Source organism: Myxocyprinus asiaticus, chromosome 15, assembly GCF_019703515.2.
Source record: "Myxocyprinus asiaticus isolate MX2 ecotype Aquarium Trade chromosome 15, UBuf_Myxa_2, whole genome shotgun sequence".
NCBI classification, from domain to species: domain Eukaryota; kingdom Metazoa; phylum Chordata; class Actinopteri; order Cypriniformes; family Catostomidae; genus Myxocyprinus; species Myxocyprinus asiaticus.
In genome coordinates, this window is record NC_059358.1 from 40,363,192 (window position 1) to 40,388,895 (window position 25,704).

Sequence of the window (25,704 nt, forward strand, 5' to 3'; positions counted from 1 at the left end):
AAACACTCTAGTTTTGTGGTGACGAGTTTTGCACTGGCAAATACCGTGAACATTTTCTTCAAGAAAACTAAGAATCTTGGTATTTTATGAAAATTGTTAAGGTAAATTGTTTAGCAGGGTACAGCAACAAATGTTAAATAGATTAAATCTAATAAAAAAAAAAAAAAAATGCATAGTATGTTCTTCTGTAAGCTTTAGTCCAAAGGTTCATTCCCTCAAAATGTCTCTTAAAGAGCCCATATTATGCTAATTTACAGGTTCATGATTTTATTTTGGGGGTGTGCTAGAATAGGTTTACATGCTTTAATGTTCAAAAAACACATTATTTTTCTCATACTGTACATTTCTTCTAAACCTATTTTCATCTTCAGCTCAAACGCTCTGATTTAGGTCCTGTCTTTTTAAAGCCCCTCTTTCTGAAAAGCCCAGTCTGCTCTGATTGGTCAGCTGGCCCAGTCTGTTGTGATTGGTCAACCGTGTGTCGGAAATGTAACGCCGCTTACCATAACTGAGTTTCAGGCTTCCTTAACAGCTGTAAACATTATTGTAACTATGGTAACAGTGCCGTCGGTTTTTGCCGTACCAGCTCTAGCCCGAGTCTGATAATGAAAGTTTGGAAGAACAAGCTGATCGACCTGAACCACCTTCGCAAGCACAACTTGAACAGGACGTTTCACAGTGGTAAGTTTTACATTTGCAGCTTTCTTACAAGTATATTGTTGATTATTGTGAACCTAACAAAGCTTCAAGTAAAAGACACATAGTGCATCTAAGTTAGACATCTTTTGCTGGAATGGGTGTAGCCGAACTTTTTTGCCCGATCTATGAATGGAGAACAGAGGCTTACTCCCGGTTTGTGAGCAAGTTAGCCGTGGACTACCATGGATAGCGGCCGTAACATTACAGCTTGTAATTCTATAATTATATAAGACTCTTGAGATCGACCATTTTGTAACACAGTTTTAGGTAAAAGCCGGCCCACAGCTGAATAGTAAACCCTTACCAAAACAATAACGTTACATAGCAAGTTAACCGAGCACTACCATGGACTGCAGACGTAAAATGACCGTTTGTAAAAATAAATCCATCTCCTCACTTGATCATGATATTAAGAACGGCAAACAATCTGCATGATTCCACACAATTGTAGGTAAAAGTGGGCCCGCAGCTGATTAGCAAAACTATTTCAACACAATAACATTAGCTAGCAGGTTAGCAGAGTCCTACAGTTGTGCACTGGGTGTACACCGTAGCTACACTACAAAACTCCGCATTTGAGCCCTCGGTAGCAGATAAATCCACAAATAATCAAGCATACTTACAGGTTGTGATCCTGACGTGCCAGATTGTCCCAACAAAGTGGGAACTGCACCATCTTTCAGGAGTAACCGACCTGAAAATCCAGCATTGGTTATGGTTGAAAAATACATTTTAACCGCTGATTCTTCAATTTGTCTGCCTTTAGATGTCCCAACAAAGAGGTTTTGCTTTCGCAGTGAAGAAAACAACATCTTATCGAACTTGCGAAAAACATTAACCCAACTCATCCTGGCCTCGGCTATAACTACTTTTGTTTGAGGGTGGGCCAAAGTAGCCCTTAGGCGGGCATTATGCAGATGTATTACATTGTGATGTAGATACCTTACGGAATAAATGGCTGGACTACAATCGAGCCGTTTCTTGTAGTTCTTGAGCAGTGTTGTCTGTGGGAGAGAGTAACTCCCTTTTGAGTGGACTTTGTGCTTTGTAACTTTGCAGACCTTTTACATGCACAAACAGCTATATTACACACTAAAGGAAAGGTAAAATCCCAAAAAGCATAATAGGGCCTCTTTAAATTATTATTCTCTGTCACACTGTATAATGTCATATCCATCATAAAACATCATTGACTTCTAACACTATTTATTTATAGCTTACACTTCTTGCCCATCTGAAAAATATTACCTTAATTTCATTGTGATCAGAGTTCCATATGCATTTGATAGGCCTTCCTTTTATTATTGCTTTACTGTATGTTTTGTTCAGTTTTTTTGTATTTCATTGCAAGCTCAAGAGATGGATTGTTAGCTGCCTGCAGTGGCCATTATTCTACAAGGCAAGAACAGTGTCGAGAAATCACAGGGGAAATGCTTTTGAAATGTGAGGAGCAGTTTAACAGAAACATTGTGAGACATTGAGATAAGACACAATAAAATGGCTATAAACTGTGCTGTCTGAATCTTGGAGGTCTTACTATATACTACAATAAAACGTATTCTGTTTCTGAGAGTGTTATGTTGCAAGCAGTGCCCTGGCATCATGGGAATATAATGATTTTTATGTTTTAGTTGAGGTTTTCCATGAGAAACAAGGCTAAGTATCTACTGTACATACACTATTATCAACGGTGTCTATTAACTGTAAAAAATAAAATAAAAATAAAAACACACAGCATCCTAACTAAGTCAGCACTCATGCTGCACTTGTTGCATTACAAGAATCTGAAAGCATTCCAGTTAATTCTTTTCAATTTACCTGTTTGTCAATCACATGCTCTTATACCATCTCTATGTGACTATTTAGAAAGTGCATTGCATCTAATTGTGCAGTGCTCCATAATGGAAGGTGCATCCTGTATATACACAAACACTAATCAGTTTAAAATGCCATCTTGTAACACATCACGTTTTTCCACTGGACTCAACTTTTTGCTTTGCTTATACTGATATAATCTAATTTCATGAGTTTATTTAATTTTCATTTAGGATACATTTAATAAAATGCAGTGGTTTGGTGTGGTGTACCGGGCATGTCATCTGTTACGGGGCTGATAACCATCAGGCTCAATCACCACCAGAAGCAAGACACGAGCCATTATTATTTGCCCTTTGGCAAGACACTTAACCCCATGTTTACCCCAATTAAGACAAAAAGGAGTGTGTCTGTAAGTTCATTGTGCCGTTCTGTGGCGACATCATATAAAAGCTGTAAAAAAAGCTACTGGCCCAGATTGTTTGATAAAAGACTGTTCAAAACACCTATAAAAAGAGTGTTTTTGTAACCCTTGCACACCAGATCAGCACAGCTAACTAATTGTTGGTCATTCTATATATATATATATATAAACTGTCACAAAATCAGCCCATCTGCTTTGGTGAGCTATGGGAACATTGTCCAACACAGCTGCTGGGATTCATACTTACTCTGAGCTAAGCAAATTATGTGGTTGGTAAATCCTGCAATGAGTGTGTGAAAAAGTTGGAATGTGTTCGGAAGAGCACACTGCCATACTAGTCTTGGAGTATGCAGTAGTTTGCTATGCAGTATGTAAATTCCCTTTTATGAAACATCTGGATGACTTCAAATATTTCCAAAATGTGCAGTATTGAAACAGAGCACACTGTGTGGAATACTGTATTTCGCAATGCACTCAACATTTCCAGGGTGATAAATGAACCAGAATCAATTTCAAATGTTTTTTTAACATCTCTTCACTCATTATTTGATTGGACTGCCAAGAGTTAAGACATTTTACCCAAAACTGGAATGCAAAATAACTGTACTGTGTAACTGTGCCTGGGTGCCACTCACTAAATTAAACATGCAACAATGTAGCATATAACCTTGGAGCCACTGATACTGATCATATGAATCAAGCTTAATTTAACTAATTGTGGACGTGCAACATGAAAAGTTTTAAAGGATTTTACTTAATGTATAATGCATTACAGAGTGTTTGACCTTTTTATCAAGTGGGAATCGCAGAGGTCCGGGATAGGAGGTGGGGTGTTTAGATCCTCCCCTCATCACGCGTCCCGGGGCTTGTCTCGCGCACAGGTGTGACTTGTGATTGGCTATTTGGAAGCGTGTGCGCCGCTTACCCGTGCCGAATTGCGCTCTCATTCACCAAAGCGCACTGACAGGAGAGAGCGCGCGATCACTGCTGAGCTTGAGACAGTTAACGTCTGCATGAAGAATGGCACTGTTATCCTCTCCATAAACATGATGTTGGATCAGGATTCAGATCATGCATTCGGAATCCCGTGTGATTCAAAAGGACTTCGTTGATGCTATATGGCAGCTTTTCTAAAATAGTTCAAACGAGCGTCCAGTGTTTCATTCAGAGCGCAGCGCGCATTTGGAGACGCACAGAGGTTATTCACGGCATGCACATTTTGGAGAAGGGTCTGCGGGGAGACATGGCTTGCCAGCGCTCTGTGCCAAAAAGGAGGAATTATACCGGATCCATCTCTTCTTTGTCGTTATTTCTTATGTTTATACTCGGATGCCTCGAGGTGAGCATGTATGCGCCTCTTTCATCAAAGAAATCGCTTTTATAATTGCAATGCAATATGTGCATGCTCACTAAGCAATGTTTCTCCATGTAGAGTCCTCACTTTGCATCTGCAACCCTTCATCACGGTGCTCATGTAAACAATGAACCTGCACTTCTGCTGGAATCACTGCGGCTGCCTCACAACACAGGTGAGAGCATAACAACCTTTGATTTGATTGACAGCTGTCAGTCGCACTTTTTGTTTTTGTTCTATTGTATGAAGATTTTGAGAAATGTATTTAAATTGCATCATGCATTTAAGAAGGAAAGGCTATTATGTTTTTTGTTTAGTTTGTTTGTTTGTTTGTTTTTTACAAAGTTATAACGTCCCAAAGAAACATAAAGGTGGATTTGTAATTGAGTGATTTTATTACTGCACGAGCTGTGTAGAAATGCACGGTCTGCATGAGATCTCATCGGCAGGTGGCGCTAGATATCCTAATTGATGAGAGCCTTAATGAGAACACCCCCGAATAACGGTTGTGAAACTCTTGTGTTGGGATATTTAGACATATTTCGCCGAATCTACTGTATACTGACCCGCTATAAAAGTGGATTTTGATTTTGATGTCTATCTTATGGATATGCTTTAGTTCACTGATTATCTCTGGTCACACACACACACACACACACACACACACACACACACACACACACACACATGTTGGTTTAGCTATCCTTATGAGGACTCTCCATAGACATAATGATTTTTATACTGTACGAACTATAGATTCTATCCCCTAACCCTAACCCTCACAGAAACCTTTTTGCATTTTTACATTTTCAAAAAACAAAACATCATTTAATATGCCATTTCCCTTGTGTGGACCGCTGACTGGTCCTCACAACGTAGGTGATCTCAGGTTTTACTATCCTTGTGGGGACATTTGGTCCCCACAAGGATAGTAAAACCTGTACACACACACAGAGAGAGAGAGAGAGAGAGAGAGAGAGAGAGAGAAAGAGAGGTGTAGAACAAAAATTGGCATGCGCTGGGACTTAGGGAACAATGAACAAAGGCAGACACTTGAAGAAGCTCTCCATCAATCAACCAAGCTTTACAAACAGTCTCTGTGTGCACTTACTGCCTTTATCCTGTGAAGAGTCTCTGCACTATTTGGCATGGGCTTAGAGACTGGAGTGGACATATATAATAGTGTGTGTGTGTGTGTGTGTGTGTGTGTGTGCATGTGTGTGTGTGTGTGTGTGTGTGTGTACAGGTTTGGGTGGTTTACGAGGAAATTTTTTTAGGTTACAAACTGGTAATTACAAGGGTATTATGCTATAAATGTGGTTTATGAGGACATTTCTAGTGTCCCCATAATTTAAATCGCTTAAAAAAAACATACTAAATGATGTTTTATTGAAAATGTAAAAATGCAGAAAGTTTTTTAGAAAGGGATTTGTTAGGGGTTAGTGGATAAAATCTATAGTTTGTACAGTATAAAAATCAGTATGTCTATGGAGAGTCCTCATAAGGATAGCCACACCTGTGTGTGTGTGTGTGTGTGTGTGTGTGTGTGTGTGTGTGTGTGTGTGTGCGTGCACCAGCCTTTAAATTATACCAAAGCTTTCAAGAGGGTCCCAATATTTTGAAGAAAGCAGGTCTTAGGTACACATTAATCCGGATACATTTTAAAATGGTGTTTCTGTTTTCAAAACGCTGTCTGTCCACACTGCCGTTTCCACACTGAAACATATGAAAAGGCTTAAATCCCTTTATATGCGAGGAAAAAACAAACAAACAGAAGCATGGCCCTGCGTAATTTCCATGTAAGGTCTAAAATACAAATTGTCCCCGTGTTCCGCCTCCAGACACCAATTCTGAGTAAACTTCCTGTCGCCTTTGAAGGAATGCAATGTTAAAGGATAGTTCACCCAAAAATGAAAATTATTCCATCATTTACTCACCCTCATGCCATCCCAGATGTGTATAACTTTCTTTCTTCTGCAGAACACAAATAAAGATATTTAGAAGAATATTTCAGCTCTGTAGGTCTATACAATGCAAGTGAACATGTGCCAAAAATTTTACGCTCCAAAAAGCACATAAAGGCATCATAAAAGTAATCTATATGACTCCAGTGTTTTAATCCATATCTTCAGACATGATATGATAGGTGTGGGTGAGAAACAGATCAATATTTAAGTCCATTTTTGCTAGAAATTCTTCTCCCTGCCCAGTAGGGGGTGATATGCATAAATAATGTGAATCACCAAAAACACAAGAAGAAGAATGTTAAAGTGGAGATTGACTGAGCAGGGAGGATAATTTATAGTAAAAAAGGACTTAAATATTGATCTGTTCTCATCCACACCTATCATATCACTTCAGAAGACATTGATTTAACCACTGGAGTCTCATGGATTACTTTTATGATGACTTGTGTGATTTTTGGAGCTTCAAAATTTTGCCACCCCATTCACTTTGCATTGTATGGACAGAAAGAGCAGAAAAATTCTTCTAAAAATCTTCATTTGAGTTCAACTGATGAAAAGTCATACAGATCTGGGTTGGCATAAGGGTGAGTAAATGATGGAAGAATTTTCATTTTTGGGTGAACTATCCCTTTAAGCTAGTACAAGGCAACATTTATCTTTAACAATGCTATCAAAGTGGATAGCAGGCACAACAACTCGGCTACAGTATGGGCGGCCATCTTGATTGTTTTGGGTTGGATGGATCGCATGACAATTAATACGTCATCGTTTTCAGATATCTCCTTCTTCCCTGTCCACACTACAATGCAAAGACAGCGTTTTCGCTCTCCCAAGTAGATACATTTGAAAACGCTGTCTTCGCGTTGTAATCTCAGTGTGGACGGAAGGCCAAAATGTAGACAAAAAGATGCGTTTTCAAACTAAAACGTATTAGTGTGGACGCATCCAAGTATTCCAAAAGTAGACAAATAAATCAATATAAATAAATAAACAAACAATAATAAGGATGGCAACTCCAAGTTAGCATGTAAAAACTAACTTTTTTATTCACAGTGATGTCAATAAAATGTGATGTTCTTCTACTTCAAGAATCATGCTACTAGCCTTTAACTCTACAGTTGCAGTCATGTGCACTCATTAAAGGACAATACATTATATATAGATGCTTTGGTTTACTGTGGTGGGCAACAATCCCATTAGACTGAATAGTAACACTTAACATTAATGTTATGATAATGATATAAAAATTGATAATGGTTTATAAAGGGTTTATTAGTCATTTATAAATGTATTATCAGAATCAGAATATGCTTCCACATACAAGGAATTGTTGTTGGTGACAAAAGCTTCCAGTGCACAAAAATAAATAAATAAAATAAAAATAAAGCGCGAATAGAAATATAAGTATATATAGAAATACACAATAAGACAAAAATATACATATAGGATGTACAATATTAAAATCATGTATATGCAGTTATAACAACATGAATAAAAGGGTGACTTTCACAACTTACATATACATGTTAATTTATATTTTATTCATATTAAAGTCATCAAAAAACATAAAATGCCATAATTAATGATTTATGTCAGAATGCAGCAAAAATAGACTATTATGGTAAGATTTAAAGAAGAGATTATGTCATTTTGGAACAGTCCGCTTTGTGTTCATATTCATTACTGTACTCAGACCCACCAGGATTTTGCGGCACTTTTTCTTGATTGTTGCTACTCCGAGTGCTGTCCCTTGCTACTTACCTTGTCCTAGTTACCTAAGGTGCTCATTAACAGCATGTATCATATAATAAAGCCTGATGACCATTAAATCATACTGAACTTTATGCACAGAGATTTTTTAATGTTGGCACCTCCTTAATAAATGTTTCATATGTGTCCACTTTACATTAATATACATTTTCATAAGTTACTAATGTTGAATAAGAGTTATTAAGCATTTATTATATATGAGTAAAATTGCTCACTATTTGGCAAGTATTGCATGAAAGTCACCCTTTTTATGCATGTTGTTATAACTGCATGCCAATGATTCATAATGCATTTGTAAATGACTTATCAATCATTAACTAACCCCTTTACAAACCCTTAACAAAGAGAAAATGAATGTAAAGTGTTTCCGACTTTATGTACTTATATTACCTGTACTAAAATCTTTTTAAAATGTATTTAATGGGCAGCTTATTTTTAAAAAAAATAATTCTACAAAAAATAATTAAAATAAAATGCCCAACATCTATTGGATCTTTCTCTTTTTCACCTTTATAGAAATGAAAGTGTATCTATGGTAACATGGAATTGTTTTCCTCCACACTAAACCACATCTCCACTATATGATGCATTTCTATATCTATGGTGGATAGCAATGCAAATAGCTATTTTAATTGTAGTTATTATTGTTGATTCTAATATTTCTTTGAAATCATTAATCTTAGTCCAAAATCATGGAGGTGTCGACCTCCTGCTGTAAAAACAAATTTAGATAAATTACACTCCAAGGTGCACTTAGAAGCGGTTAGGGTCTTGCCCCCCTCTAACCCCCTGCAATTCCAATGTTGGTGTGTATGCAGAGAAAGACCATAGAGCGTTGAGTGTGTGTGTGTCATTAGTGTGTTTCTCATGAGTGTCTCACCTCATGGTCAGAGATCATAAATCTGTCTGGTCGTGTCTGTAAAAACATTTATAACTTCAGCCACCAGACCACCTCCAGGATGAGAGGAGCACGAGTGTATTCAGAGGTCAGACTCACACAACATTAAAACACCTCTTCAGTCTTTCACATGGCCACATGAGCAGCATATCGATGCACCCTTCTTTTAATTCAAAGCAGCTTGCTTTAGATGCAATTATTTTATGCAGTAACAGTAGTGCATTTGCAATATACAGTATTGTCTCTACCCAGTTGTGGATCATAAAATAATAAATGATGTATTTAAATTTCTCGATCCACCCACTTTAAGAGGTGTACTTGGACAATAGAATTTGCAGCCAGCCTTATGAGTGGAAAAGCAGACACTTTCATTTGACATACAGTACTTAAGGGATACCACCCAAGTACTAGCTCTAAACTTAATTATTAAAGGTCTGTGTAATTTCTATGTAAAAAACAATAATAAAATAAAATAAAATCTCTTAAAATATATGTTATCCATACCCAGACTGAAATAATGGATTCAGTTCCAACCTTGCAAAAATGGTCATTTACCATGATGACCTCCCGTTTCTCCTCCATGTAGAATATGAGATTGTTGCCCCGTACGAGGTGGACCATCAAGGGCGTTACATCTCTCATGCTGTGGCCCACCACCACCGCAGGAAGCGCTCTACAGATGGCCAAGGTCACGACCCCAGCTCGAGTGTCCACTTCAAACTCCATGGATTAGGGCAAGACTTCCACCTGGACCTGCAGCCGTCACGTGACCTGATCGCACCCAGCTTTACTGTACAAACGCTGGGCAGGAGTGGCACCAAGAGCCTGCAGCCTTTTCCTAGAGATGACCTCTGCTTCTACCATGGGGTGCTGAGGTCAAAGGGCAACTCATCCGTGGCCCTGTCAACATGTGTGGGGATGGTGAGTGGATTGATGGGTTATCCTGTTTCAGTGTGTTGAGAGCTGATTGATTCAAGAAAGGACTTGTTTTCAGAAAGAGATTCAAAGCATGCAGAGAGCTGTTGGCAGGTAACTAGTGCAGTAAGAAAGAGAAGCGTTTCAAAAAGTATGCAGACCTTTTGATTACATAAATTTCTATTATTATATTATATTATATTATATTATATTATACTGTGTGCTAGATACATCTTGTGGATTCTCCCTTCTATTCTACTCTGTTATATTCTAATTTGTTCTGTTCTATTCTATAATTTCCATTCTATTCAACTCTGTTATACCCTATTCTATTCTACTCTATTCTATTGTATTCTACTCTACTCTGTTCTGTATTCTTCATTCTATTCTGCTCTGTTCTGTTGTATTCTACTCTGTTCTATTCAGTTTTGTTCTGTTCTACTCTGTTATACTGTGCTCTGTTCTATTTCACTCAGTTCTAGCCTACTCTCTTCTGTATGCTCCATTCTAATCTATTCTTTACTACTTTGTTCCGTTCTACTCTGTTCAGTTATATTCAATTCAACTCTGTTCTGTATTATCCATTTCATTCTACTGTATTATACTCTATTCTATTCTATTCTACTCTGTTTTACCTTATTCCACTCTTTTCTACTCTGTTTTGTTCTATTCTATATTTTCCATTCTATTCTATCTGTTGTAGCTTACTCTGTTCTGTGTTCTCCATTCTGTTCTACTCATTCTGTTTAATTCAATTATATTCTATTCTACTCTGTTCTGTTCTACTATATTATACTATTCTCCATTTTATTCTACTCTACTTTGTTCTATTTTACTTTGTTCTGTTCAATTATTTTCTATTAAACTTTATTCAATTCTATTCTACTCCATTCTGTTCTATATTCTCCATTTTATTTTACTCTGTTATACTCTACTCTGCTCTAGCCTACTATGTTCTAGCCAATCATGTTCTATTCTATTCAAGTCTATTCTACTCTGTTCTGTACTCTCCACACTTCTACTCTGTCCAATTCTATTTAGTTTTATTCTGCTGTTCTGTTCTATACTATTACACTCTATTCCATTCTGTTCTATTCTACTCTACTCTATCCTTTTATTTTCAATTCTATTTTATTCTGCTCTCTTCTGTTCTGTTCTACTCTTCCATTCTACTATCTTCTAATCTATTGTACTCTATTCTGTTCTGTTCTATTATGTTCCAATCTTTTCTATTCTACTTTATTCCTTACCATCTGACGTGTGGAAAATATTTACAACCTACTTTATTAGATTCAGCCTTATCTCCATAGGCTGATTCATCTCCATGTTTAGTCATACAAATAGCTGACAATGATGATGAAAACAAACCAGAAAGTATTCACTAATCCTTAGAGAGATTAAGACCCTCAACCCCAAGCATTTCTGGAATGAACTGTATTAGGACAACTGTGTCATCATCTGTGCGTTGAATCATTCGTGCAGGCCTTTTGAATTTCAAATATGGTTATTTCTGCTCTATTCATCAGTCTACTTCTATTTGTTTATTTGTTTACTCCATGGAATAATGTTCACAGTGAAAAGAAACCTCAACCCTCCAGAGTGCTTTTGTTATTTTGGCTCATAGGCTGCACGAGAGTCAGCTCCCAGTATGCTCTGGAAGAGCAAAGTGACTGTGCCGCAGTTCTCATGACTTTACTCTGACTGGACTGACATACTGTGCCCTGTCCCATCAATAGAGCCTTAAACCAGTTACTCAATAACCCACATACATTTGGGTCAGTGGAGGTTTTACTAGAGAACAGAGCCTCCTTTTATTAGTCAAATAGATATTTCGAGGATCTATTCTTGTCCTCGGTTTTATTTTTTTAATTTTTTTTTTTTTATTATTTTATTTTTTTTGGTAATACTTTGTTTTGGCAAGAAGTTCCAAAGCAACATTTAAAAATTGGCATGACCTCTTTTTTTCTTCTTCTTTTAATTAGTATGAGGGCCATTTTCAAAGCACTTGTTCAAACTTTTTTTTTCTTCTTTTTTTTATTTATATATTTTTTATCGTATTTATTGTAAAATTAAGGTTGGAAAATCAGTTGTTGGAACAGGACCTATGAACTTTTCATATTACAGTGGGGTCCAAATTTCTATAACCACTGTTGAAAATGCCTCTATTTTGCCTTCTTTTCCAATTTCATATAAATTATATCATCAGCAAAACAAGTATCTAATGAGTGAAAATTTTAATTCAAAAATTCACATGAATTTCACAATTACTGTTTAGTATGTCCCCCTTAAGCCATACAATGAAGCTCTGGACTCCACAACATTGCAAAACATGTTGCCTCAGCATGATTTTAAAATGTTCCAAAAAGCTTAATGTGTTCTTCAATATAAGCAAATAAATCTGACCTTTTGTACAGAGTTAACATGGTCAATGTTACAAACTTTCTTGCATTGATCAGTGACCCAGAAATAGTCCAGAATCTAATATATTTCCTCTGTGTTTTTTCTCCAGGTTTAAAATAAAAGATCTCAGATTTTCAATTTGGTCTCAGACTTTTGGACCTCACTGTGTCTAAGACTTTCCATTTCCATTAATCTCAATGGCATTTTTTTTTTTTTTTTTTTTTTTTTACCAATCACCTGAACTGTAAATGCCATGTGACAGATCACTCTGGAGCAGTAGGAAAATTATATCCTGATAACGCACAATGGTTAATGGCTCCACATGAATTCCAAGAGTTTCATTAGCAGCTATTTTGAGCTATGATGAAGGCAGCAGACAGAGAAAAAGTCAATTTCACTGCTTTGAGAGAAAAAATCAGGCATTGGTAAAACTATAATATGAAGAAATACTGTATTTACAAAACAAAATAATTATTTTGTTAGCAAAAATACCAGCTTTTTTTATGGCTGTCAATGAAGAAACATGCTTTTTGCCCACATAGTGGTGTAGTTATGGCATCTACCAGCAGGGTATAACAGCAAACCTAAGCATGCTAACCAGCCAAACTTTTACCATTGGTTAACACTGGCTAAGTTCGGAAATGGCATGCTACCATACTGCTCCTACTTTTTCTGCCATATCTACTGTATATATATGTCAGAAATAGTTAGAGTATTATGGTAGCATACCATTCCAAATTCAAATGTCTTTGTGGTAGCACTGGATCATGTCAAATAGAGATTCATATGAAATAACTACATAATGACTAGTTTAACTGATTTAAATCGAAGTACAAAAATCATTGTGAAAGGAAGCTTAACAAGCAGTAAAAGATTAAATAACTCTGATTTTGGCATCTGTTTTTTCCTTTTGAAGTAATCTTCTGTGGCAATGTATTTCTAAATGACACCTTAAAAGTGACATTTAACCTTTATGTGATAAGCAGCCTTTATGAGGAGGCAACTCAAACCGTACTGTCAATGTAAATGTATTGGTTCTATAACTAGCTGAAATATGTTTTGGCAGTGTGATGTAATGCTGTCGTCTATTACACCGTCCCCGGCTGGTTGTGATTAGCAGGCCAGTACAGTGTGGAGCCATTAGTTAGCTCAAAATCTTCCATGGCCAAAATGCCTCGTCCAGTACAGCCAATGTATAAATTAACTTTGAAAGGCTAAGACTGACTTGGCTGATCACCACTGGATGTTGGCAGGGCAGGGCTTTGATGACAGTGATGAGTTTGCCATAAAAGATCCCAAATATAAGTTTAAAGGCCAGGCGATCAAATCCACAGTTCACAAGCCTCATTGATTTCAAGCTCAAAGCTTCATACAAAAGTGAGTCTGTGGCAGACAGACGTTTACTGTGTGAATGTTAAAAGGTACAATAGCTGACTTTAGTGGTGGCACATGGGATGCCAATTAGGAGGGTCATTGGAAATGGCAGTCTGGGTTGAGACGGGTGCCGTGCCGTGGAAACTCCACTCTGAAAGTCTTTCAGAAGTATCGCCAATCTGCAATAATAGGCTAATTGTGAATGACGTCAGCCATGAACTGTTTGAAGGACTGGTAAATCTACAAATGAACACTCAACCCCCAATGCCTGCTCTGGTATGGTTTAAGTCAAAAATTATTCTCTGGATAACACTCAATTATTTACTTCTTTAATGTAATATTTTTTACAGTAGTGCTTATCTGGTAAACATCTTAAAATGCTTAAGGTTTAAAGGGATATTTTATCCAAAAAGATTCCAGCCTGATCTCATGAAAATTACATGACTGTGTTGACATTTTTGCAAAATAACATTATGTGGTTCATTACATGTATTGTGGCAGTGATAAATTGTAAAACGATAGTAAAAGTGTTTACATGTCATAAGATATATAGCAGGGTGAACAGTGTATATGAACTGATAATCCACCGTTTTACCAATTATTTGGTGTAAAAGGGAATAAAAGTCATTGTTGTTGTAGAGCCTCAAGTGTTCATTTCACTAGGAAACTGCTGCGATACGTACAACGAGTCATGTTAATAAATATTTAGCAAAAATGTAGGTAGAGTAAGGTGAATCTATGAGACCAGGTCATTGGCGCCAATGGTCTCTACGATCAACTTAAGCTTGCGATGCTTTTGGGAAATGCAGCCCCGGTTGGAAATTTGTCATCATTTGATCTTTCTCATATTGTTCCAAACCTGCTTAACTTTGTTTTTTGTTTTTTTTCTGCGAAACACAAAAGGAGATGTTAGACAGTGTTTTCACTGTTACTATTCACTATTCACTTTCACATCTTTTTTTGCATATCAGTCTGACTATGGTGATGTCAATCAATACCCCAATGCAAAGTGGATCGGCCTTCTATGACACTGTTTTGTGATAAAGATGACTGACTGTACATTATCTCTCTTTTTACTCAGATAATTACTATTTAAATAAATAGATGGACATGAAATATTGATTTAACGTGAAATGATCATATTATATGGGAAGACAAGAGCCCAAAGTGATACAAGGGACATAAAACCAGCACAGCTTTGTGGGAAATCAGTTGCCTGGAACAGCAAACAAAATATTTGACCTGAGAATGCCACAATTTACCAATCAGAATCAAGTATTCCAGAGAGCTGCGTTATAATTACACAAACCACAACTTGCACAAATGTTGACAGAAATTTATAAGAAGAGCAAAGTTATAATCAGTGTTGGGTAAGTTACTCAAAAAAAAGTAATCCACTACAAATTACTAATGACTTTGTACTAATTACTAATCATTTTGCATATCTAAATGACTTTTGTAAAATTGTAATCAGGTTACTTTACTGATGAATTCATTTAAAAAGTAATCACATTACTAATTACTTTACTTTTAAATTACTTTCTAAAACACTCTTCCACTCAACCAATTCAAAATAATGTCTATATTTCCTCCTTGTTCATAGTTTAATCGTAGTAATGCAAAGTAATTTAATTCATTGAATGTCAGTAATTGTAATCTGAGTACAGTAATTAAAATGTAATGTTTCACACTACGTTTTGACTAAAAGTAAGTAGATTTCAGTGACTAATTACTTAGAAATTGGATTACACCCAACACTAGTCAATGGGACAAGGAGAGAATCTGAAACTGGTCTGAAGTGAGAACTTGTCCAGATGTAGCATGTAATAGCTGCTTTTGTTGGTACAGGTCTTATTATATTGGAATGATTATGTTCCATCTTAAATTGAAACCAAGGACAACAGCCAATTTTCAAAAATACATGTTTGTATTTTTCTCTATTCATCTTAGAAAAAGCTGTTCTGATGGCCATACTAGTATCTGGTGCATAGGTTCTCTTCTATGGAATTTCCCATAGTGCATATCATTTAACATTCATAATATGAAAACAGGCTTTGAAAACCAAGCAGCTCTTCAGATGAAAACACAACTCTTTTCCAAAATATATACATTATTATCCTTCACAAAACAGTTCCATGTTTCACTCTACTGGCTATGAATGTGGCCTTGATAGAGTGTCTGAATTAAAGACCAACATATTTATTTATAAAGAACTGAAATGGAGCATAGCACGATTTGCCCTATTAAATCAAAGTGCAAAGAGGCACCAGTAGATGACTAATTGTTGGCGGGAAGTTATTGTCAATGCATAGGGATAAATGGCCCTTCTGCAGGAACTGTTTCTATGGCGCTCCAGGTGATTTAGACTTAAAGAGTCAATGTGAGCTTACAGCATCCTTTATGTTACTTTCAGCAAACTGTGGCAAGAAGAGTATGGTTAATATATTGTAATAAAAATGAAGGAGTTGTAGTTCACCAAAAACTGAAAGTCTGTCACCATTAACTGATGTTGTTCCAAATTTGTATGACTTTCTCTCTTCCATGGAACACAAAAGGTGGATTTTTGAATACCCTGGATGCTTACAGATAATCTTCCCCTTCGCTGAGGCTCTAAAATGGATTGCAAATGTCTTTATCGACTACACAAAATGCTGTATTAATGGCATTTGACACTAAACACCATTGGTTCTCATGTGTCTCAAGACCTGATGTGATTGAATTGGCGTTATATGCTTAATGACACCATATTTGATTTGATAGCTGTAGCAAAGAAGAAGATGCAAACTTAAATTTCTGCCTTTTCGTGACACAAAACTAAAGTATGGCTTCCGGAGACTTGAAATGTAACGTTAAAAACATATGGACTACTTTCATGATACTTTTATGGTGCTTTTTTTCAGTTTAGAGCTTAATAGCCCCAGTCCCTATTAACTCTTTAATTATATGAAAAAAGGTGGCCAGGATATTCTTAAAAAATTCACCTTTTGTGTTCAATGAGAGAAAGTCATATGGCTTTGGACTGACATGATATTAAATAATGAATAATTTTTCATTTTTAGGTTAACTATCCCTTTATGACTCCTAACGTATCTGCCCCTTCGTGACAAGAAAAGCAACACTTAGTCACAGAGATAATGTAATAGGATTTTAAAAAACGATACATCAACACCTTCTCAAATAGCTGCAGCTGGCATATTAAACTTTTTAGGCCTCGTATAGCTTGTTGATGAGAGTAGAGATTTGGTTTCAACTTCTAAAAGCATCAAGACAAGTAGAAGCTTCTCTCTTATGGAAATAGAAATAGCATCAGGTGCATCCTTCGCAGGTTCCTGATATCCGCTCAGTTCCTTTGATTAGGGTTCCCAGGTCATGCCTGGATCTGCCCGTTTCCCTGACTGTGGGACTGCAGCTGTTATTGCTCTCTCAGGTAGTGTCTCACCCCGTCTACTGATGCTTTATGACTGCTATTTGCACCTTGTAGCTCTCAGTGTGTAATTTCATGAGACGTATTTAAGGAGGCAGCGTAGGCATTTGTTTTTAGTTAAGCTTGTCAAGGACCTGGGAGAGCACAGATTTGTGGCGGATGATGCTTACATGTTACTTATGCAAGAATGTGGTCACCACCACGCCCACTTGACAACATGTATTTCTACTGTTTACATAAGCTGAACGGTATGGTTGAGAAACCTAAGTGCCTTGTGTGTAATTTGATTAAAAAATTGGGTCTCTTTCTGGCAGGAATGAAAGTTACAAATTTCCTTGGACAGCTCAACAAATGTATGGTTTTCTTTCAAGATTCCCCTTATTTCCTGTTAGGAATTTGGTTTAGATCAATTTGATATTCATATTGTGCATGATATAAATGTGACTGATGTTTATCCATTACATTACTAGTTTCGATGACGTGGTAAGCCCAGGGCATTCTCATAAGAGAGCCATCACTGTTAATCTTTAGATATTACATTTATATTAGTTATACATTTTATTATAACTAAATTCTTAAAAACTGACTTTTATGTGCTGCATACGTTTCGTCACAGTTTCCTGGTGAAATTAACTCTAGAGGTGCTACAATAATTGTGCATTTTAATCAGTTTCAAACAGATTCTGACTACAATGAACTTTATAAACACTTATTTTTCATATTATTACTCACACACTGCTGTGTTAGGATATCAAAACACTTTTACTTAAACACTTGTATTACAGACCTACCTACATTCACACACTAATTCCAATGTGATTAGCTTATGTGGTAGCTGATGGAGTATTGGACTTTAGACTCTGAAGATGGCAGTTGGACCCCAGCCATACACGGAAGCTGACACGTGAGACAAAGATGTCATAGAAGTGATTCAAAATGGCGTGGTTGCTTCAGAAAATTTGCTTTTCATGTCACATTTACTTTTTCCACTCTATGGGTTGGGTTAAGGTGTTGGTTTATGGTAAGGAATTCCGTTTTGTTGACCTCTCATTTGCTTTTAGGACACTATTGGTTAAGTCTAGGCACTGGTTAAGGGTAAGGATTTCTGTTTTGTTCACCTCTCACTTGCTTTTAGGACACTATCGGTTAGGTTGTCTATGTTAAAGTTTTAGGTTAGTGAAATTAACCCCAAACCGAAAACAGAAACTATACAATTAGTATCCTGGATTACAATAACTTTTCTGAAAAGTGCTTGCCTACTTGCCTACTAGTAAAACAGAGGGTGAAAGCTTAAATAATATCTGCTAACCAGGTTTTGATAAGCTCAGATGAACAAATTAAAAGTATCTGAAGGGAAAATAAAAGGTTCATCTCAAAATTACTATTATTATTTTCACATGTACATCATTGTGGTCTCTGGGACCCTATACATAAAGAACATGATGGTTAGGCAAAGTCTTCATATGTACTCCATTTCATCTCATTGCTGTCTTAGAGAAACAATGGGATTTTTCTTCCATATGGGGTAGCCTTACATTCAAACAAATGTTAGTTTCCATTGCTGGTTTCCTTGTCAGACAGCAGACATCACTATGTGATGTTAAACAACATAAATGTTTAATCTGTGCTTAATCTGTTCATAGAAAATTAAGCTCTGAATATACTGTAGGTCAAAGCATTCACTGTTGTAGTTTCTCTGACAACAATTTCCAAGCTAGGGTGGCTAACTGACCTCAAAGTGCTCTTGTAGACAGACATCATGCAGAAAGTAAATTAAAGTGCTTCGACAGTCTGAAGCAAATATGACTCAATAACTGGAAGTGTTGTCACAGACGATGAATATTATGTGTAGTGCATAATGTATGAAAGACACCATGTGGATTTAATCAAATGGAAAACAAGACACGGGTCATTGCAAGGTCTCTCAATGTCTGTCTGAATTATGTCACTGAGATCCCGTACTGTCTTCCTCAACTAACTAGAAGCCATACTTACAATCCTATAGGGCTCTATTGACTAAACTTCGGATGGGTTGGAATGACTGGCTGACTGGAAGACAAATAGCAAAATGTGTAAACAGCATGAAAGTGAAATCACAATAAATATGCTTGACAATGGAAATTAGACTTGACTAAAACAAGTTAGGCCCGAGTCATGCGGAGTGACCAGTCATGCCTTAACTTCATCTTAAGTCTGGCCCGATACCCCCTGCAATGGCAAAGGTCGCTTATGTTGACTAAACCCTCTGATCTGGTGACAGGAGGGGAGTATATCTCTGGGGATTGCTGCCTTTGACAACAAAACAACTAGGTAATTTTGCTCTTTGAAGTTCTTAACATCCAATAAAGGATCAAATGCTTGACTGTATGACCTTTCGTCTTTGGGCGAGATTAAGTTCTAGGTGTGTTTGCCCTGAGTCTTGAATCATTGGAAGTGCCTGCATTAATCTACATCAAGCGGTTAATGATATCAACTGGCCTAACTAGTTAAGTCTGATCCACAGCCAATGGTTGTTAGCATGTGACTAAATGATATCTAGGAGCGTTTTCCTTTGATTGGTTATTTTTAGGCATTCACAGCAATTTTACTGCCAGCGCTTGAGCCGTTTTCAGCACTATAAAACAACTATCATCAGCACAGACACAATTTCTTATCCAAGGTCATACTTAAGCGCTTTTCTGACGTGAGTTTTGCATCCATCCATGCGTACGTGTTGATATGACTTGATGGATCCGTTTTGTCTTCTGGATCTGTTGTTTAGGGCAGTTGTTTCATCTTTAATTACTTCACTGTAAAAGAATGAGTGCTGTGTTAATCGAAAAGTCTAATTATCGTTGTACTTTGTGGGCAATTCCATGTGTTTATTCATCTGTTCAGAATCACACAAGTGTTGTTTGAAAAGTCGTTTGTTGAAATCTGTCAGCAGTTACCTCTCATACACGCATTAATTACGTGATGAGCTCTGTATCCTCTACACATACTGTGATCTTGGATCTGGGTTGTTTAGTCTGGCCAGAACTGTATGGTTATGTTCACTGAGGACTTAACAGTGGAGTGAAGGCAGCATTCCTAGAGCTTCCATCTCTTGTCAATTGTACAGGCATTAGAGTCTTCATAAGTAAAAACAGAGATGAATTATGGGTCCCCAGGCTTCTTAATTAGCTCAACCAGTTCTTTGGTCAAGCAACTTCACCAGAAAGACCATGAGGGTTGATCAGAATTTTTTTGCAGGTAAACAGTATGGTTATTTGGTCTACCAGTTAGACCAGTACTAAATCAGCATAAACCAGCCTGAAAATCCATCCTGGTCTTTTCAGCAGGGTAGGTCACTATCAAACTCCTTATAGTGTACAGAGGTATGAGTGTAACAGGACATACACTCTGTCTTCAAAGTTGTGTTCCCACATTGACGTAAGTGTTTATGGAGACCTGCCCACATGTACTCGTACATAAAGTAGATGATTGTGAACAGGCATGTACACATAAACGTATGCACACATGCTTGCACAGTTCATATACTGTAAGTGCGCTAAACCTATACACCCATGTGGCTCTACTTGTAATGGCCATCATAATGGACCTCACACATACATTAAAGACTCAAATCTCAATACTTTCATCCTCCACAGCAATGTAAAAGATCTGAATGTGTCCAAGAATGCCTTTTTACACCTTTGTCCAAAATGCCTGAACTTAAGTGCAACCTGCATTGCCTCTGCCTTCAATTCCAGAGTTCAGCATATGTTTTACAGCCCATTGTCTGCATGATTGCCTTGCAATGAACATAAATGTTGTTGGCAGTGACGAATGATAATCAAATGCACAGTCTGTTTGCTTGGAGAGGAGCTTGTCCTCTGAGCCCATTTGAGGATAATTATCAGACTGTGGTGAACTGGGTGCACAAAACGAGTATTCAAGCGAGTTCATGCTCTGACCTGACATGTCATTCGAATGGGGGTTTGAAGAGTCCTTGGAATTTTCAGATTGCATGGTATGTGAATTCTGTCTGTGTTATGCCCTAAATAAACTCTATGTATATGAACAAAGATGCTTCGGTCACGCTTTATATTATGTGTCTTTAACTGCTATGTACTAACATTAAAATACATACAATACAATGTATTTACTATGTAACTACATGTTGTTCTGCTAAATTCTCACAAGAGTCACATTTGTTGCTACTGTGGTTGAGGTAAGGGTAGGTTTAGGAGACGGGGTACGGTTAGGGTTAGAGGTTAAAGTTAGGTTTTAGGGTAAGGGTTGGGTTAGGTTTAGGGGTAAGGTTAACAGTGTAGCTACAAATGTAATTAAATGCAGGTATTTTAAATGTAAGTACAATGCAACAACATGTATATACATAATACTAATACATTGTATCGAATAATTAAGTACATAATAGTTAAAGACACCTAAGGTAAAGTGGGACAGATGCTTCTGCTTATGCAAGGTTGATTTCACATACCGTTGTGTTCAGATATGTGTCTGAATGACATTCATAATGCAACGCAAGTGCACGTTGCTGCAAGGGGCGCAATGGGGTCAGCTATTGTAATGGTGAAGCAGCAATCTTGTTAAGCATCAGGGGTGGGGCCAGAATGGTGGCACCCTAAAAATGAGCTTTGCCACCCCACTTGCCATCTCAGACCTGCTCGCGTCCGTGTCACGCAAGGTTCTTAACAACGTTCCACCCTTCCCCTCACCATACCCCCCCACCACCACACACACACACACACACACACACACACCACCCAGCTCTGATGTCTGGCAGGGCACATCGTTCCTCATCATCCGACAACCTCCCCCAACAAGCCAACAAGAAGCGTCACAAAATGCTGCTTTTGTCACATTGTATTGCAAACGCAGCAATGTAGCTGAGGGAGTATAAATAGTGAAGCTATAACATTTCTCAATAGCAAGGTGGTAGCTTCGCTAGCTTTTAAATCACGTTGCTTTACAGTAGCAAAGCTGTTTTATTTATTAGGTAGCGGTTAGCGTTAGGTTAGGGTAGTATTTGTACATAGTGTTGTTATACACAGAAACGTTCAAAGGAAATTATGTGCAGAGGTATGGATTTGTACAGGTAATAGTATAAATATGAAAACATTTTTTTTTTAAATAGTGATTTTGCATAGGTAAGTTTTTTTTTTACATGCATATACATTTTATATTGCACCATAGTGTATTATATTGCACTGTACTATAGCACTATACTATACTGTACCATGGCTTTGATAAACATTATGTGAAATTAGTAATTTATGTTATTATTATTTTTTTTAATATTTTTTTGGATTTTTCCCCTTTTTCACCCAATTTGGAATGCCCAATTCCCAGTGCTCTTTTAAGTCCTCGTGGTGGCGTAGTGATTCGCCTCAATCCGGGTGGCAGAGGATGAATCCCAGTTGCCTCAGCATCTGAGACCATCAACCCACGCATCTTATCATGTGACTTGTTGAGCGTGTCGCCACGGAGACATAGTGTGTGTGGAGGCTTCACACCATCCACCGCGGCATCCACGCTCAACTCACCACGCGCCCCACTGAGAACGAACCACATTATAGTGACCATGAGGAGGTTACCCCATGTGACTCTACCCACCCTAGCAACTGGGCCAATTTGGTTGCTTAGGAGACCTGGCTGGAATCACTCAGCACACCCTGGGATTCAAACTAGCGAACTAGTGAACTCCAGGGGTGATAGCCAGAGTCTTTTACCACTGAGCTACCCAGGCCCTCTGGTGAATGAGTAATGTGTTTTGTTACCACCATAGTAACACGAGAATGCACATTAATTATGTACGGTATCACCATGCTTTTGCAATGCATTGGCCAAGGATTCGGATCTATGTTTGCATACTTACATAGAGTATGTTTCTTGCTTGGTGGAAGCACAGCTCACCGATGAGGCATTATTAGAGCATTTTTGTCACAAACACAGTTCAGTGTTGCTTTACATTGAAACTTTGCACCTAAAATTTGATCCACTGTCTCTTTAACAGTAACAGGAATCACACTTGGGAAATCAGACCCAAAATATAGCATAGGGTATGGATTTTGTTCTGACTGGCCTGATGATCTGATAATCTAGAAACTGAATATGCCTTCATCACATTAAGAGAGCATCTGTCTTATGTTCCAAAGCACATGACCATTTTGTGGCACATATGCTCAAAGAGTTTATTTATCAGATGTTGAGGCATTGACTAGCGTGTGTTTTTCCTCTAGTCAGGTTTGATCAGAACCCAAGATGCTGATTATTTTCTGAAGCCACTGCACCCACATCAAGCACTGCTGGAGAACTTCTCGGCACCATCTGACCACCATCCTCACATCCTATACAAGAGATCCACACTGCCACAGACAGATGCCCAGAGAAACAGAGGGAGAAACAAAAGGTCTTCTGAGCCAAAGACTGCCAGCAGAAGAGCTCCAGGATTCCCACAAATTTGGAGAACCATCAGACGACATGAAAGATCCACACACAAACAGATGGATCCAGAGGAGTACAAGCATATGCCACAAAGTCATGATGAACACAGCTACGGCACACGGCAGAGGCAGCACTTCTGTGGACGACGGAAGAAATGTATGTAAGGACATTCTCTCTCCAATTCTTCCTAAAGAGCCTGTACTTTGACAGAAGTGGTTCCTATTATAGTACATGGTTTAAGTCCAGTGCTTGACTGTAAAACACATTCATTAAAAGGGGGAGGGGAGAGCGTCATATGCAATGAGGTCACAGCAGTGCAAGGGTCAGCTCTAACATGTTTTCATTTCTGAATCCATGATATCATCAACCACCTGCATTGTGTTTGGTCAAGGATGAATTATTCTCACCTACCCTAAACATATAACACATCTTCACTCTACATTTGAACCATGAATAACAATTCACTAACCAAATCTTAAGCAGGATGTTTGGTAACAGCGAATACAGTTTGACACAGATGGTGCACATTAATGTCTTGTATGGGTTTGATTATCCAGCCACAGATTCAGCATATTGCTGAACTCATAATGAATTTCCATTGGAGAACCACCAGCCTGATCTCACATAAAATTTGGCAAGTGTGTGCCGATTTTCTCTAGCCAAAATTGGTATACGTTGACCGAATTTGAAAACACTGCCTCCAGAGGCTAAAGCAGTAAGTGTTTCAGAGCATATAAACAAATGTGACATCCATTTATATCCAGGAGAGGTCGCCAGAAGCCAGTTGTTAAAAAAACAAATTCAGCTGAACAGGGTGTAAAACAGTGAAGAGAAATGCTTATTTTAGTTAATCTACCCCCCAACTAAAACCCAAATCTAACCCTCACCATTAGTAGAGACAAAATGCAATGTTAGGGATAAAAATGCAACCTCCTTATCACGCTCGTGATTGTTTATTCAAACGTGATTACTTCCTTGTTTGAATGGGGATTGAACTGAGGTCTCCCATGCAACTGACCCAATGCGCTAATAGTCATGCCACGAGGGAAAGTAATTGTTGTTGAGCCATTCCAAATATGTCAGATGGGAGATAGGGCATGTCAGTGAGTTGGTATACTGTTGCCAATCCTAGGGTACCGGAACTTTCGGAAACAGCTTCCCGTGTGATCATGTTGGAACCACCAATGATTATGTGGCTTGATGTCTTGATATTGTCTTTATACTGTGTTACAGATATGCCTAAACCACCTGAGGAAGATATCTATATTTTTCCGGATGAATACAAGTTTATGCCCAGAGGGAAACGTGCCATCATGTTCAAACCTCACCAGCCACACCAGAGACTGAATGTGGAGACATTGGTGGTGGTTGACCGAAAGATGATGGAGAATCATGGTCAAGAGAATGTAACCACATATGTCCTTACTGTTCTAAACATGGTAAGACATCCATCCACTATAACCATCCATCCATTTGTCTGTCTATTTGTAAGCTGATCGATGCACCCATCCATCCATTAATTTGAATATTTTTTCCATCCGTCCATTCATTTGTCCATCTGTCCATCCATTTGTCCATTTGTCTGTCCATCCATCCATCCATCTATCAGTTTCTTTGTTAGTTGACCCATCCATCTATCTATCCATCCATCCATTTTTCCATCTGTCTATTTGTCCATCCATCTATTTGTCCTTCCTTCCTTCTGTCCTTCTATACATTCATTCATCCATCTATCCATACATCCATCCATTGTTAGTCTGTTCATGAGTTCATTCATCCATCCATCCATTCATCCATCCCATTGTTATGGTCTGTTCATTAGTTGATCCATCAATTCATCCATCTGTCCATTTGTTTGTCTGTTTGTAACTTGATCCATACATTTTAATATTTTTTCATCCGTCCATTCATTTGTCCATCTATCCATCCATTTGTCTGTTTGTCTGTCCATCCATCCATCCATCCATCCATCTATCAGTTTCGTTGTTAGTTGACCCATCCATCTATCCATCCATCCGTCCATCCATTTTTCCATCTGTCTATTTGTCCATCCATTTGTCCATTTGTCCTTCCATCCATCTATACATTCATCCATCCATCCATCCATCCATTGTTAGTCTGTTCATGAGTTCATCCATCCATCCATCCATCTATCTATCCATCCATCCATCCCATTGTTATGGTCTGTTCATTAGTTGATCCATCAATTCATCCATCTATCCATTTGTTTGTCTG

General features: G+C 37.8%; 1 protein-coding gene across 1 annotated transcript in view; it reads left to right on the forward strand.

The window, feature by feature from the left end:
* The first annotated feature begins 4,052 nt into the window (after positions 1-4,052).
* LOC127452613 (A disintegrin and metalloproteinase with thrombospondin motifs 16-like) overlaps positions 4,053-25,704 on the forward strand; it is a 100,289-nt gene continuing 78,637 nt past the window's right edge. Inside the window, exons 1-5 of the mRNA XM_051718224.1 lie at positions 4,053-4,277; positions 4,371-4,467; positions 9,514-9,848; positions 23,265-23,625; positions 24,703-24,908. Coding sequence (XP_051574184.1) covers positions 4,149-4,277; positions 4,371-4,467; positions 9,514-9,848; positions 23,265-23,625; positions 24,703-24,908 — 1,128 coding nt within the window. The 5' untranslated portion in view covers positions 4,053-4,148. The remainder of the gene's footprint in view (positions 4,278-4,370; positions 4,468-9,513; positions 9,849-23,264; positions 23,626-24,702; positions 24,909-25,704) is intronic.